Here is a 14,465-nt window from a genome sequence, read left to right on the forward strand (position 1 = left end):
GCGACCGTAGCGGTCTTGCGGTTCCAGACTGCAGCGCCTTTAACCGCACGGCCACTTCGGCCGGCGCAAACAATACCAACAAAGAAAAGAGCAAAGTTTTACGGACACATACATAGGATGAACGACTACAGACTGACCATGAAGTCACTTGCTACAGTGGCGACTAATCCACTGAAAACCAACTGGATAATAAAGAAAACCATGACTGATCTCAAGAAGCTAAATGTCTCCACAGAAAATACAAGAGACAGAAAAAATACAGAAAGAAGCAAGAAACAGAAACTGGGGCAAACGTTCAAAAAATGTGTGTGTGTGTGAATTAGTAAGGGACCAAAGTACTTAGGTCATCGGTCCCTAGACTTACACTAACTTATGTTAAGAGCAACACACCAGTCCGTGACATGACGCTTCAACTCCGAGCGGCCGCAAACGTTCAAACAACAAAAAACGGGAAAGAACTGGGCAGAAGAGAGAAAGAAGAAACAGGGTGAATATATGAGAGGTTTTTGGGAAGAAAGAAGAAAGACAAAATATTGATTGTGCTTTGGCGCTCTCCTAAAGGGGGAATTACCAGTAGTACTAATAATAATAATAATAATAATAATATAGTAGAATCCAGCATCTGAGGGCTCCATCATAAATTACTTTAAATTAAAATAAAAAAGAACATAGTGCACATGGATTGAAGAAATTCGATATCTTAAGGAACATGAGGGTAAATTCAAATGAAACAAACGAGGAATGAAAACAGAAGGAACAGAGATGACACAAACTGGGCTCTAGATCTGGGAAAGACATGTGGTGGTGTCAAGGGCGCAATTCTCAAGGAGCTGAAGTACACTTTTGGAGAAATAGATGTTCGAGAGAAAAATAAAAGATGGAAGTGGTCAAAATATGGACGTATTTAACGGACAGAAGTATTCATCTGTATAGAAGAAGGAATTCAACAGCTATTTAGAATAAAGGAAAATATTTATTGTGGCAACGCAAAAACTTAAGTGTATGAAGAAAAGGGACATTTCCGTATCCGATATCTGTTACCGTAAGTATAGTAAGATATATGAAAGTAAATCATCGGAAAGACAGGTATGAGAATTTTAAAGAATTAGACAGTAAAAGCTGAGTATCACGAAGTATTGTAACTCTTGAGAAAAGTCTGAGCCGCTTCTTACGCAGAAAATTTGTGCCGTTCCTTATGTAGACAACACTCAATTTCTGACTGCGTTGATATTCTTCGTACACTTCGTTGCAACAGCTTCTTATGTCATGAATCTGTTGCTCTGAAGTTTTCATGTGACAAATACATCGTACTCTGTTGGAAATTTTTCCTTGTTTGCATACACTCAGTAAAACGTGAGTTTCCGTCTTCCAGTTAATGTCCACTCGTCTCCCTAAAACGTAAGTTACTTAAGAGGGCAATGACCTTATTGCAGAAGAAGTGTTGACTAGTTTCAGCGGTCGAAAGGGACGTATGAGGAGAGAACTACAGGTAAGAGATGCATGATTGATGGTACTGACCAAATAATTAATTTCATTCATGAGATTTGGTACCAGTTTAAGACGTCATGTGCAACAGTAAGAGGTGTACGTGCAGTGAAGAAATGGAAGCTAATAGAAGGTAGCAGGCATTGAACATTGGCCAAGTAATCAATGAAGTAAAGTAACTCTAGAACACTCTAGAAATGGGACAGCGCTCGTAATTCACGGGCAGATTAGGAAGTCTACCGCCTGGTAAGACCCGAAGCCAGTTTGCTGGCTGGATTTTGGCCACGGATGAGCTGCTAACTACCAAGAGGTGCAAATGACGCAGTGCCGCTCCACATAATTATAATATTTCTAGCAGGGTTTCAACCAGTGAGGACGTGATGTAGGACTGCCTACTATCCTGGCACAAAGAGGTCACCATTCGAGCGAAAAATCGAAAAAGGCGTATAAATAATGAAAATTACAATGTAATCAGAGCTGTCAAATGTAAGGCAATTAAACAGAGAAAATATTAATGAGTATATTTAGTTTCTGTATCTCCTAATTAATAAGTTACCGTACATCTAATTAATCACAGTAATTAGAAATGATAGAGGTTAACACAGTGTCTAACGAAAGGCCTCCATAGATGCGTAGGATGATTTGCCCATAACTTCTCTAATCCCAAATTGTTAGTCAAAAGAGACTAAAGCTGGCAGTACCTAATTATAAAGTGTAACTGTGATCAGCAAAAGTAATGAGAACATAAAAAGACATCATGTGATTGATTTTCACATACGCTATGAATATGTAATACATTTAGGAAAAATACATGTTTTAGTATTAATTTAAAAAAATGGTAGGTTCGGAAAAACAGAATGAGAAACTGTTGATCTGATTATTCTGAATTACAGTGGCTAAGAAGATAATACGAAATCATGTCCATACATTAAGAGTGCGCTATTAATTATTGCTAATAATTTAATATTGGAATTTCTTTATTCAGCAATAATTTTTTGCAAATGCGGACGTAAAATCACACCAATTGTATCAATCGCACTTTTTTACAGCGCACTTCTGAAGTCGAAACTGTGAATCTTATGAGCTTTATTTTAAGAAATATGTTTGTACTTTGTGGAGAGTTTTGGTGGTTATCGATTAACTGTAAAGTGGATAGCCGTTTTTTTTCTATACAGGGTGGTCAGAAACACTCTGAAAAGCTTGTAAGGGTGTTGTAGGGTATATTGTGCTGAGAAATAGTTGTTAAGAAAGAAATTCGAGACGTTGCGCCGTTTCCGTGTTAATTAGCATCAAAGTTAGTCAATCAGGCCGTTGCGGGAGCAAATTCATGCGTGCCGCCAGAGATGATGTCGCCAAACGTGTTCCTCGTTTGGTTTCCTAAAAACAAACAAAATAGCGACCCAGAAACTGGGCATGGGGCGATAGAAAGGAGCGAACCCAAGTAAAAGTCTGAGCAGTCCCATGTGCTGTCACCTACGCTATGAGAACAACTGACAACAATAGTATCTGGGGGTGGGGGGATTACATGAATTTTCACACACAAAGTGGTTGCCTAAGCTCAGTGCTAATTAACCTGGAAACGACGAAACGTCTCGAATTTGTTTCTTCACAGTTATTTCTCAGCCCACCTATTCTACAAAACGCTTACAAACTTCTCAGACTGTTTTTGACGACCCCATGTAAGGAGAAGCGTACATAGCGTTAGCGTCTTTCGAGTAAGAGGATTTGCTAAGTACGTACCACGTTGCCTAGGCAATAAAGCAGTAGTGATTTAGAAATTTCCTGGTGCTATATATTAGAACAATCTTTAGTTTTTCCCTACTTTGGATTTTACAATCAGCTAACTGAATTTGTTAACATGTTACCAATACACTATCTATAAGTAGCTGTATATTTACCAATTAGAACTGGAGTTTCTGTGAACTAAGTGTGGGCAACGAGATTGAGAATCGGCTCTCCGCTACAACCTCCCACAATAGACAGTTTACCTTTCTTGAAAGGCACACGTTTTTTCGATGGAGAAAAGCGACTGACGTATGATAAACTTTTGTTTATTTATTTTAGATACAATCACGGAGCATGTTAACAATTATTACCGAATTTTGGTATTCAGTTTGCTATCTTTATATAACGCTTGCCGTGTACAGTTTGTTCACCATTTATCGCCTATGACTCGTGGGATTTGAACTTGGTAATTACTATTAGCAAAAAATCAATGTTGGTTCATATGTCATTTTAAAGCAATTTTGTGACATGGAGAGTTAATTCACCTCACTGCAGTTCTTTCACGTTTATGAGTCCATCTTCAGAGTGAGGCGTAGCGCCGTATACCGATTCTGCCTTGGAGGCGGTTAAGTGGGAGATGTGTCTCAGAGCTGGATAGTGACAGATGGTGACGCGAGACTGGACGCGCACGTAGTTTATGTATCAGCCGATAGAGGACAATATTGGATAGGGGACTCATTTCGTATCGATAGTGCCCACTAGAGTGCACCAGAGTAATAGAATTTTTTTCATAAACTGTTCTAGTATTTATTTTTATGAAGTGTTATTATGTCTTTTGTGTATGTAAAATGTTATAAATGTGTTTTAGCAGTATGAGTGATGCATGAGTGTGTTTTAAGGTTAGTATGAAGATAATTGTTTAACGAGTTATGTAGTAGGATTTAGTGTGGGAACATTTCGAAGAAGTGTGGATATGGACAAAGGGGATTTTTGTAGAATAGATTTGTAAAGTTAGTTTATGGTGAAGGGAAAGTTAATTCAGGTATAAATAACAATAATAAATAACTTTATGCATGAGCAAAACTTCAGCATATTAGATAATTACGTCGGTAAAAAGTGCAGTCGTTAGGTTCACTATTTTGCGATTGGTTATTGATGAAAAGCGCGGATTGACGCGGGAGAGTGTTGGTTTTGCTATTGGCTGTTGAGTAAACTGACCAATGGTAAAGCAATATTCTTCGCGCGCCTTTCTCTGCTGGTAGAGAAGACTTAGAGTATTATAGAGAGGAGTAGAAGCCAAGCCATGAAACAGTTCGGACGTGTGTAGTAGTAGTTCCGATGGAAACGGTAAATTGCCCGATCTAGCAGTGCTTCATACATCAAAAGTGTGGTGAAGTGACGGCATAATTATTCTGATGGGCGTGTAGAAATTTCGGAACTTTTAAGTGAATTTTGTGACGAGAAAAGACATATATTCCGCGTGGCGTATTGCGCTGGTCGGTGGCTAAAAACTGTGACTGCATTTGGTACCGGCAGACTTAATATTTGGGGAGCATTCTCAACCAAAAACAATACGTATTTTTGTAGCTATTACGTTTTCGGAAAATGCAACACCATAAACTTGCTAACATGAGTGAAAGGGATTGTAAGTGACTGTGTTAAGACTAGCAAGGGCTTGGCAGTGATACTTGTTCACCTAAGTTTCAAAATATATTAATTGAGGACAAAATTACCAATCTTTCATTTCGTGTGAAAACTTTCTCCCGAAACGTAGATTAGTGACTTTAATTGCACCCTGGTTCACGTCGAAGTACAGTAGGTTTCGCTCGGCTTTCCTACTGATGATCTGCTGAGACAATGTTCACAGGTAGGTGCAGGTCCGTCGTAAAAGGGACGGAAAGAACCGCGCCGCCGCAAGATATCTCATTCACCTGTGGATAATGTTTACCTTGGAGGTACTTCGCAATAGCGGCATTTACATAGTGTTAAAAGCGTCCACAAATAGCTGGGAGAGCGCTATCAAGACTTTAGTTTGATTGCACTTCAAATTCAGTAGGCTTAAGTCTCTCTGAACAGCTGTGGAACAGCCATGCTGGCTGTCTGAATCGTCTTGTTGCTGCTACGAGATGTACCGTAGGAAATGTGACCTTAGATACGCAGTTCAGTCAGCGCCTACATGATTCTCTTTCACCTCGTCCAACTACTGCACGCTACAAACGGTGGTCATTGTTTAAAATAGTCTGACGACAGTGAGCCCACACGAGAAATGCGCCTAGCTTGCAAGGCGCGCTCATGAGTATGAGGGCCCTCGCGGGCTGCCGCTGCTTACCTACGACCTCGAGGAAGCCGACCTGGCTGATCATGGGGTTGGTGTTGACCTGGCACATGTAGGAGCCGCGGTCCTCCTGCTGCGCGTCGCTCACGTGCAGCAGCCACGTCTTCTGGTTGTCGTGCGACACGCTGAAGCGCGGCACGCGCGCGATCACGTGCCGGTGGATCGTCAGGATCATCTGCCGATCCATGTGGATCCACGCCACCTGCAGTACAAGCAAACACATTGCCATTCATCACGACTCACCGCTAGCTTGAAGAGTTTGCTAAGTTAAATATTTTCCATTATTACAAATAAAAAATAGGTAATCGAATGGCAGTGTCGGCTGACAGATCACTGCCGCCTAATTGGAGAGCTTTCTCTTACTACATAGACAACGCCACTTTCCTTCACGGCTTGTAAGAATCGTTTATTAATTTTACCTGTTGAGTGAACGTGACTGCGACGCATGCGTGTACAAAATGTTTAAAAATAGTTTCATGTATTGCTACAAGATATCGCACTAGTCAAAACGAGAACTCACTCCGTCTTCAGGCCACGAGTGGCCTACCGGGACCATCCGACTGCTGTGTCATTCTCGGTGGAGGATGCGGAGGGGTGTGGGTCAGCACACCGCTCTCCCGGTCGTAAGATGGTATTCTTGACTGAAGCCCCTACTATTCGGTCGAGTAGCTTCTCAATTGGCATCACGAGGCTGAGTGCACCCCGAAAAATGGTAACATCGCATGGCGGCCAGGATGGTTACCCATCCAAGTGCCGACCACGCCCCGCAGCGCTTAACTTCGATGATCTCGCGGCAACCGGTGTATCCACTGCGGCAAGGCCGGCGCCAGTCAAAACGAGAAGAAAAGTTTTTTGTAGCACACTATACAGTGTGGTGTCACGTTTGTGTTGTACGAGGACGAAAGAAGGGACAGAAGTTAGTCATGTACGGCGTTGAAATCGTGGGATGTGTAGCTAAGGATCGATCTTTGCCACTCTCAGGATTCATAACCGGTAGGTCGTCTCTCAAGATTGTGACAACGTCTTCCTTTCAGCATACAAATCAAATCCATTTACATATGTTTCCAAAACTGCATTGACGAACTGTGGACGCGAGTGCCATAGACTCAAAGTACACACATCGAAAAAGTTTTGCATCAGCCCGGTTCCCAGAGCTCCTGAGGATAAACGTAGACCGTGGATATTACATTACAGCTACAGTTCCTTTTACTGTTGAGAGGCCGGTCGGAGTGGCCGAGTGGTTCTAGGCGCTTCAGTCTGGAACCGCGCGATCGCTACGGTCGCAGATTCGAATCCTGCCTCGGGCATGGATGTGTGTGATGTCCTTAGGCTAGTTACGTTTAAGTTGTTCTAAGTTCTAGGGGACTGATGACCTCAGCTGTTAAGTCCCATAGTGGAGGAGGAGGAGGAGATTAGTGAGGCGAACTGTTTGTCAGTTAAATAGACAGGTGTTGTTTTGTGTCGTTCCGTTGTCACTGAATGCTTGTACCATGGGAAGCAAGGAGAGGATGTTGTTTGGTGGCCGGTATCCTCTTCTATACCGCAAACTGCACGCGTGTATTAACAGGGTTCTTTATTCATAAGAACAAAAAGTGAATTAACTTAAGACAACCCAAGTGTTGTGGTACGAGCTCCTCTGTAATAGTTCACGTTAGCCTCACTACTGGTGAAGTACACGTCCCACTATGCACATTGTTCTGGTAGCTAGGTATTGACTGATTCTGAGGAGGAGGAGATTAGTGTTTAACGTCCCGTCGACAACTAGGTCATTAGAGACGGAGCACAAGCTCGGGTTAGGGAAGGATGGGGAAGGAAATCGGCCGTGCCCTTTCAAAGGAACCATCCCGGCATTTACCTGAAGTGATATAGGGAAATCACGGAAAACCTAAATCAGGATTGCCGGACGCGGGATTGAACCGTCGTCCTTCCGAATGCGAGTCCAGTGTGCTAACCACTGCGCCACCTCGCTCGGTTAAGTCCCATAGTGCTCAGAGCCATTTGAATCATTTTGAACTGTTCAGAGATGTCACTAAACCCGCCCAAAGACGTAAAAAATCACGCATGAGCAACGCCTATTAGACGGAGGGGGTCCGACAGCAGATCAGTTCCTGTCACTCCACCAGGAAGGGGGTACACGGCTCGTGTTGTCTGTAGTTCAACCACGCCTAGACGGTCAATACCGCGGTTCGATCGCATCCACATTGTTACTTTATGCCAGGAAGGGCTCCCAACAAGGAAGTGTCCTGGCGTCTCGGAGTGAAACAAAGCGATCTTGTTCGGACATGGAGATACTGAGAGACAGGAACTGTCGATGACATGCCTCGCTCACGCCGCCCAAGGTCTACTACTGCAGTGGATGACGGCTACCTACGTATTATGGCTCGGAGGAACCCTGACAGCAACGTCACCATGTCGAATAATGCTTTTCGTGCAGCCGCAGTCGTGTTAAGACTTAAAGTGTGCGCTATAGGTTGCATGATGCGCAACTTCACTCACGACGTCCATGGCGAGGTCCATCTTCGCAACCACGACACCATGCAGCGCGGTAAAGATGGGTCCAACAACATGCCGAATGTGCCGCTCAGGATTGGCATCACGTTCACTTCACCGATGAGTGTCGCATGTACCTTCAACCAGACAATCGTGGGAGACGTGTATGGAGGCAACCCGGTCAGGTTGAACGCCTTAGACACACTGTTCAGCGCGTGTATCAAGATGGAGGTTCCCTGCTCTTTTGGGGGTGGCATTATGTGGGGCCGATGTACGCCGCTGGTAATCATGGAAGGCACCTTAATGGCTGTACGATACGTGGATGCTATTCTCCGACCGATTGTACAACCATATCGGCACCATATTGGCGAGGCATTTGTCTTCATGGACGACAATTCGCGACCCCATCGTGCACATCTTGTGAATGACTTCTTTCAGGATAACCTCATAGCTCGAGTTGAGTCTAAGCAGTTCTCCAGACATGAACCCTATCGAACATGCCTGGTATTGATGGAAAAGGGCTGTTTATGGACGACATGACCCAACAACCACTCTGAGGGATCTACGCCGAATCATCATTGAGGAGTATGACAATCTGGACCAACAGTGCCTTGACGAACTTGTGGGTAGTATGCCACGACGGATACAGGCACGCATCGATGCAAGAGGACGTGCTACTAGGTATTAGAGGTACCAGTGTGTACAGCAATCTGGACCACCACCTCTGAAGGTTTCGCTGTATAGTGGTAAAACATGCAATGTGTGGTTTTCATGAGCAATAAAAAGGGCAGAAATGAGGCTTACGTTGATCTCTATTGCAATTTTCTGTACAGGTTCGGGAACTTTGGAGCTGAGGTGATGCAAAACTTTTTTTTTTATGTGTGTAGACCCGAATATGTGTAGTGACGTTTAAATATTCAATAAAGTGTGTGCACGCTGTGTTTATAACCAATTTATGTTTTTTTCATATAGTTCAATAATTGTCAGTCTGTATGTGGAAACACACACTACTGAACATCCGACACATGCGTGTATGTGTTATATTAAGTCCATGGACTAACTTCAGTAATGAAGACTAGTCAAGTTTGATCGTCACGTCAGTGTACTGTATCTTTGAAAAACAAATGAAATAGCCAAAAGTCACTAAACATACTTTTGGGAACCAACTATAAATGCAGCATATTTTTATCACCAAGCTGAATTAATTGTAAACAAGTTAACAATCATTAGAGATGATTGTGAGAAACGTAAGTTGAATTATCATTGATGATTTGTTTCTAACTTAGTGTACTGTTCGTATGAATATTTTGGATAATGTCACGCCACTTGAAACGTCAATTTTTATTTTATTTTCCGTGCTATCGCACAATTTCCGCCTTATACCATTTTCAATAGCCCTTGTAAATATTTTTTTTAAAAAATATCCTCTACCCATGCTACTATGTAGACTAGAAATATCTATGACACGTGTACCTATCATTGTAAATAAAAGTGTAACGTTGGCTTAAGTTCTTTGTACCAATACCTTCGCTGAACCTGTGTTCAGTCATAATCTGTACGAGTGTGATTACGCATTGTAGCGTCGTGACGCGCTACCATATTAGAGTTACTAGTTGTACAGTTTTAAGTTCTACATACAGTATCTTCACTCAGAAGCACCAGCTTGAATGTGTCCTTCATATAGAAATCATTCAGGAGACAAGTATGACAATATTTTCCATAGCAAATTTTTTTCATAAAGCAACTGCAGTTATGGACTGTGCGGCTGGTTCCGGCGGAGGTTCGAGTCCTCCCTCGGGCATGGGTGTGTGTGTGTGTGTGTGTGTGTGTGTGTGTGTGTGTGTGTGTATTTGTCCTTAGGATAATTTAGGTCAAGTAGTGTGTGAGCTTAAGGACTGAGGACCTTAGCAGTTAAGTCTCATAAGATTTCATAAAGCAACAGCTAAGAAATGGCTCTGGTAAGTTATGGTATCAATTGTAATTTCTATTCTGTTCAATCACTGCTTCAACTTTAACTAGTAAGTGATGTACAGGAGAACCAATATTGTTTTTTTTACAAAAAAAGAAGCTTTTGAACAGATTACTTCTCCACTAGACTCTTCAATAAACGTCGAGAAACATGTTATTCCAATCGAAGTAGCTCTTATGAAATTTCCTACTGGTATACATAAAAACGCATTCTTTTCAACCCTTCGATTTCGTATTTTTAAAGTTTTCCATGGTTTTGGTATCGATGTTTTCAGAGGTTCAACAACTAGCATTGTTTCTTCAGTGACGGAGAATGAATCTCCGGTGGCCATATTAAAGGAAACAGTGCGACATTTTATTGACGTGATTTACAGCAACTCCGGAAAACATAAATCGGGCCGGTCTGACGGAGGTATGGGTTCCGGCCTTCCAGCCAGTGTCTTAGCTTGCGCGCCACCAGGCGAAACCTGCAGCATTTGCCACACCAGAGGGTCATTTTTCTATTTTTTCTCTAAGCGTGAACATCTTTTAGGAGACCAGCAGTATTTTTTCTTTTTACAGGTTATTCACATAATTGTTGCAATATATTAATTTTGAAAGTATCCAGCGTTAATTTCTGGTCCTTGATTAGTTACCTCTATTTTGATGATCGAAAAATTATCGTTAATATTTTATCAACAGCTTCTGATTTACATGTATTCTGACTTGATGTAGAACGTCTCTTTGTACAACGCGTCTAGGAAATCTTAACTTGCAACGCTGTAGAGAGTGGAACCTGAATTACAGTTTGAACACTAATTTATGTCCAGAGTCGAATATCTTCTCCGTTGCAGCAAAAATCATGTAAGACTATGTTTCACTCCGCCTTTCTGCTGGGTGGAAAAGCTAGAATAATTTATTGTGCCTCTAGTAACGGTTACGCTTATAGCCAACAGACTAATGTGATGCCATTGCTTATTTATATGTGCTGTTGCAGTTATAACAACAAGTCGCTGATCAGTGGAAGAAGATACACAATGAATGATTAACTCGTGAATGTTCATCGTATGTAACTTAACATCAATAAGCTCACGGGACAAGTATTAGTCACTCAGTGCAACGGCCATGCGCCACATTAGTGGGAGGGCCTGTATTCCCTATGGTACCACTCTACTAGTCGACGTCCGAGCCAACTTCTTGCTGCATCAAGAACGTCTCCATCATTCACGTACTGCTTCCCGTGGAGTGCATCCTTCATCGGGCCAAACAGATGAAAGTCGGAAGGTGAAACATCCGGGCTGTAGGGTGGATGAGGAAGAGGAGTCCAGTGAAGTTTTGCGAACTCCTTTCCGATGTGCAGTCTTGTGTGAGCCCTGGCGATGTAATGGAGGAAGAGAAGTTCGTTTGCATTTTTGCATTTTTGTGGCGATGAACTCGCTAAAAACGTTTCTTCAGTTTCCTGAGGGTAGGACAGTACACTTCAGAGTTGACCGTTGCACCATGAGCATGGGGGGGGGGGGGGGGGAGAAGACATCAAACAGGACCGTTCTGAGTCCCAGAAGAACGTCGCCGTGACATTATCGTCTGAGGGTGCAGCTTTGAACTTTTTCTTCGGAGGAGAAATAGTGTGACTCCACTCCATGGATTGCGTTTTGTTCCCGCTTCGAAGTTACGGCGTTCAACAAAATACTGTCACTATCAGCCTCGTAACGAGCAAGCAATTTTGAACAGATGGTCCTTCGTTGGTGTTTACGGTCTTCTGTTAGGCGGTGAGGAACACAGCGGTTATAAACCTTTGAGTACCCCAACTGGTGGCGAGAGTGTCAGCACTACCAACAGAGACGTCCAGTTGGGCAGCGAGATGTTTGATTGATGTTTGTCGATCACCTCGAATGAGAGTGTCCGCACGTTCCAACATTTCAAGAGTCACAGCTGCGTGTGGCCGGCCGGCACCTGAGAGATCGGAAAGGTTTGCGTAACATTGTTGCGATGATGGCAGACGCCTCGCCCAACGACTCACCGTGCTTTTGTTCAGTTTTAGGTTTCCGTAGACATTCTGGGAGCGCCTATGAATATATTCGAGGCTCTTGTTTTCCGCCAAAAGGAACTCAGTGGCAGCTTTCAACGCACCTCTGATACAGACGCCATTTTGAAAACTACAAGTAGCGCCGCCACCTATCGGAACTTCAGAAAATTATAAGAGCAGAAGCGGGAATATTCCACCATGTCCCACAACAAATTCTGAAGTTTTTCAACCGAAATTGTCCGAAGAAAAAAATTTGATGTATTAGTTACCGAATGTGCCTCGTCGCTTAACATTAATAAGTTCACGGGACAAATATTAGCCATTCCCTTAAAAGGGCGCACTGATTGCTTTGTTCCTAAGACACAGCTCCTGAAGAGATCCTAACTGACAGGGGTCGCAGGAGAGTGCCACGTCTTCTCAGAGGCAGCTGGTCTTTAATCAGACAGCTGCTGTTAGCGCGTACAGGTCCGTCTCAAACAGTTTCTGAGCTAACATTGCGAAGCGCGCTGCATGCAGTGGAGTCGAATGCCTCACGTAATGCCAATGTCCACAGTTGAACATAAAGCTGCAATTATTTGCTGAGCCAAAGGACACAGGAATTGGAAAGTAGCCGACCGGAGGCCTGCAGGGTCGACTGGTGAGTCACGATTGTGATGGTGTTATCCTAACGCATTACGTTCCTCCACGGCAGATCGACAATGCACAGTATTACTGTTCTTTATTGGAGCATCAAGTGCGACCAGCTTTGCGAAAGAAGCGGCCACACTTTCTGCGCAACCCACCCATCATTTTGCACGACAATGCGTGAGCGCATACAGTGCAAGCTGTGGCTGCTCTGTTCGGTGGATGAGACTGGGAAGTACTGTACCATCCGCCATACTCCACGGACTTAAATCCTTGTGGCTTTGATTTGATTCCGAAGATGAAGGAACCACTTCGTGGCATTCCCTTCAGAGCTGTTCCAGAGATTCGAAAGGCAGTACACTGCTCCATTCGCATCATCAACAGAACAGGCTCTGCTAACGGTATACTACGCCTTCCACATCGCTGGCAACGGGTTCTACACAACGCTGGTGACTCCTTTGAAGGACAGTAACAGGTGCAAACACGTATCTCTTTTGTATCGGTTGTGAATAAACAGTTGCCGCTATTTAAGATCAAATCCTCGTATTTATTTAAATGAGCACAGTTTTCACTATCCAGCTGAGAATCATTTTGTTCTGAGCACTTTATTATACAGAGTGCAGGCAATTTCGTATCATGATCATCTGGGATCTGAATCAGAACACCATAAGAGTGTATTAAGGAAAATCATTACAAATCCCATCAAATTAAAGATGCAATCGCTGACGAGCGTAGGCGCAAACCGATCCAACCAACTCAAGAAGAAACCTCACAGCATTCCTTCGATTCAGCGTAGTTTCCTGTAGCAAGATCGGACCCGTATTTGGTAGACATGGTATTATGAGGTTGCTGCCTAAGTTCTTATCGTTATTGTTTTGTATGTTGGTATGCCGGTTGCTTTAGGTTTATTTGTCGATCGTCATTTTTTTATTTTTAGTTCTCATTTCATCATTTGGAGACAGTGAATGAAGCTGTTTCTGCTGAAAATGGAGTGCCAATGGAGAAATCGGAAAATTTCGATTGATTCTTCTGTTTGACTTCAGTGGTGGGGTTACAGCAGTGGAGGCAGCCAGAAACATTGTACCGTCCATGGGGACAACGCCATTGGAAAGAGCACAGCATGAAAGTGGTTTTCTTGTTTTAACGACGATCATTTTGACGTTATTGACTCTCCACGTTCAGGAAGACCTTCGGGATTTGATGAAGATCGTTTAAACGCATTAATCCACGTATGTCCACGTCAGTGTACTCTACAACTGGGAAATGTGATGGACTGCGATTATTCCACCAACGTGCGACATTTGCAAGCAATGGAGAAGGTGTACGGATATCGCATGCTCCAAGCCAAAATCACAAAAATCAGCGGGTGGTCATATGTCTATCCTGATTGCTCGTCATCAGTTGGCTCGTGAACAACACCCACCGCTCCTATCCTGTATCGTCTGTGGTGACGAGAAATTGTGTCTTTGTGCTAACATTCGCAAAAGAAAGAAATGGTTGAGCCGAAACATAGCAGCAACTCCCCGTACAAAGACCTGCACGCATCCGCAAAAGATAATGTTATTTATCTGGTGGAACAGTGACGGTGTGGTGTACTACAAATTGCTTCCCCTAGGTGTAACCATCGCTGCTGACATTTACTGTCAACAACTGAACAGCTGAGACGTCTTGCAGACGCAGTCCAAGAACGACGAGCAGGGAAACTGCGTGAAGAGATGGTACTCCACGATAGCGCCCGTTCGGGTTCTGCTCCAGTGACAAAAAACGCTACACTGGAGATGGGTTGGGAAGTCAATCCGCACGCACCTTGTTCACCTGATCTTGCGTCGTCAG

General features: G+C 43.3%; 1 protein-coding gene across 1 annotated transcript in view; it reads right to left on the reverse strand.

Annotated features, from left to right (window-relative positions):
• LOC126481602 (lachesin-like) overlaps positions 1–14,465 on the reverse strand; it is a 760,765-nt gene that overhangs the window by 227,880 nt on the left and 518,420 nt on the right. The window contains exon 3 of the mRNA XM_050105472.1: positions 5,540–5,747. Within this exon, the coding sequence (XP_049961429.1) occupies positions 5,540–5,747 (208 nt within the window). The remainder of the gene's footprint in view (positions 1–5,539; positions 5,748–14,465) is intronic.

This window comes from Schistocerca serialis, chromosome 1 (genome assembly GCF_023864345.2).
Source record: "Schistocerca serialis cubense isolate TAMUIC-IGC-003099 chromosome 1, iqSchSeri2.2, whole genome shotgun sequence".
NCBI classification, from domain to species: Eukaryota; Metazoa; Arthropoda; class Insecta; order Orthoptera; family Acrididae; genus Schistocerca; species Schistocerca serialis.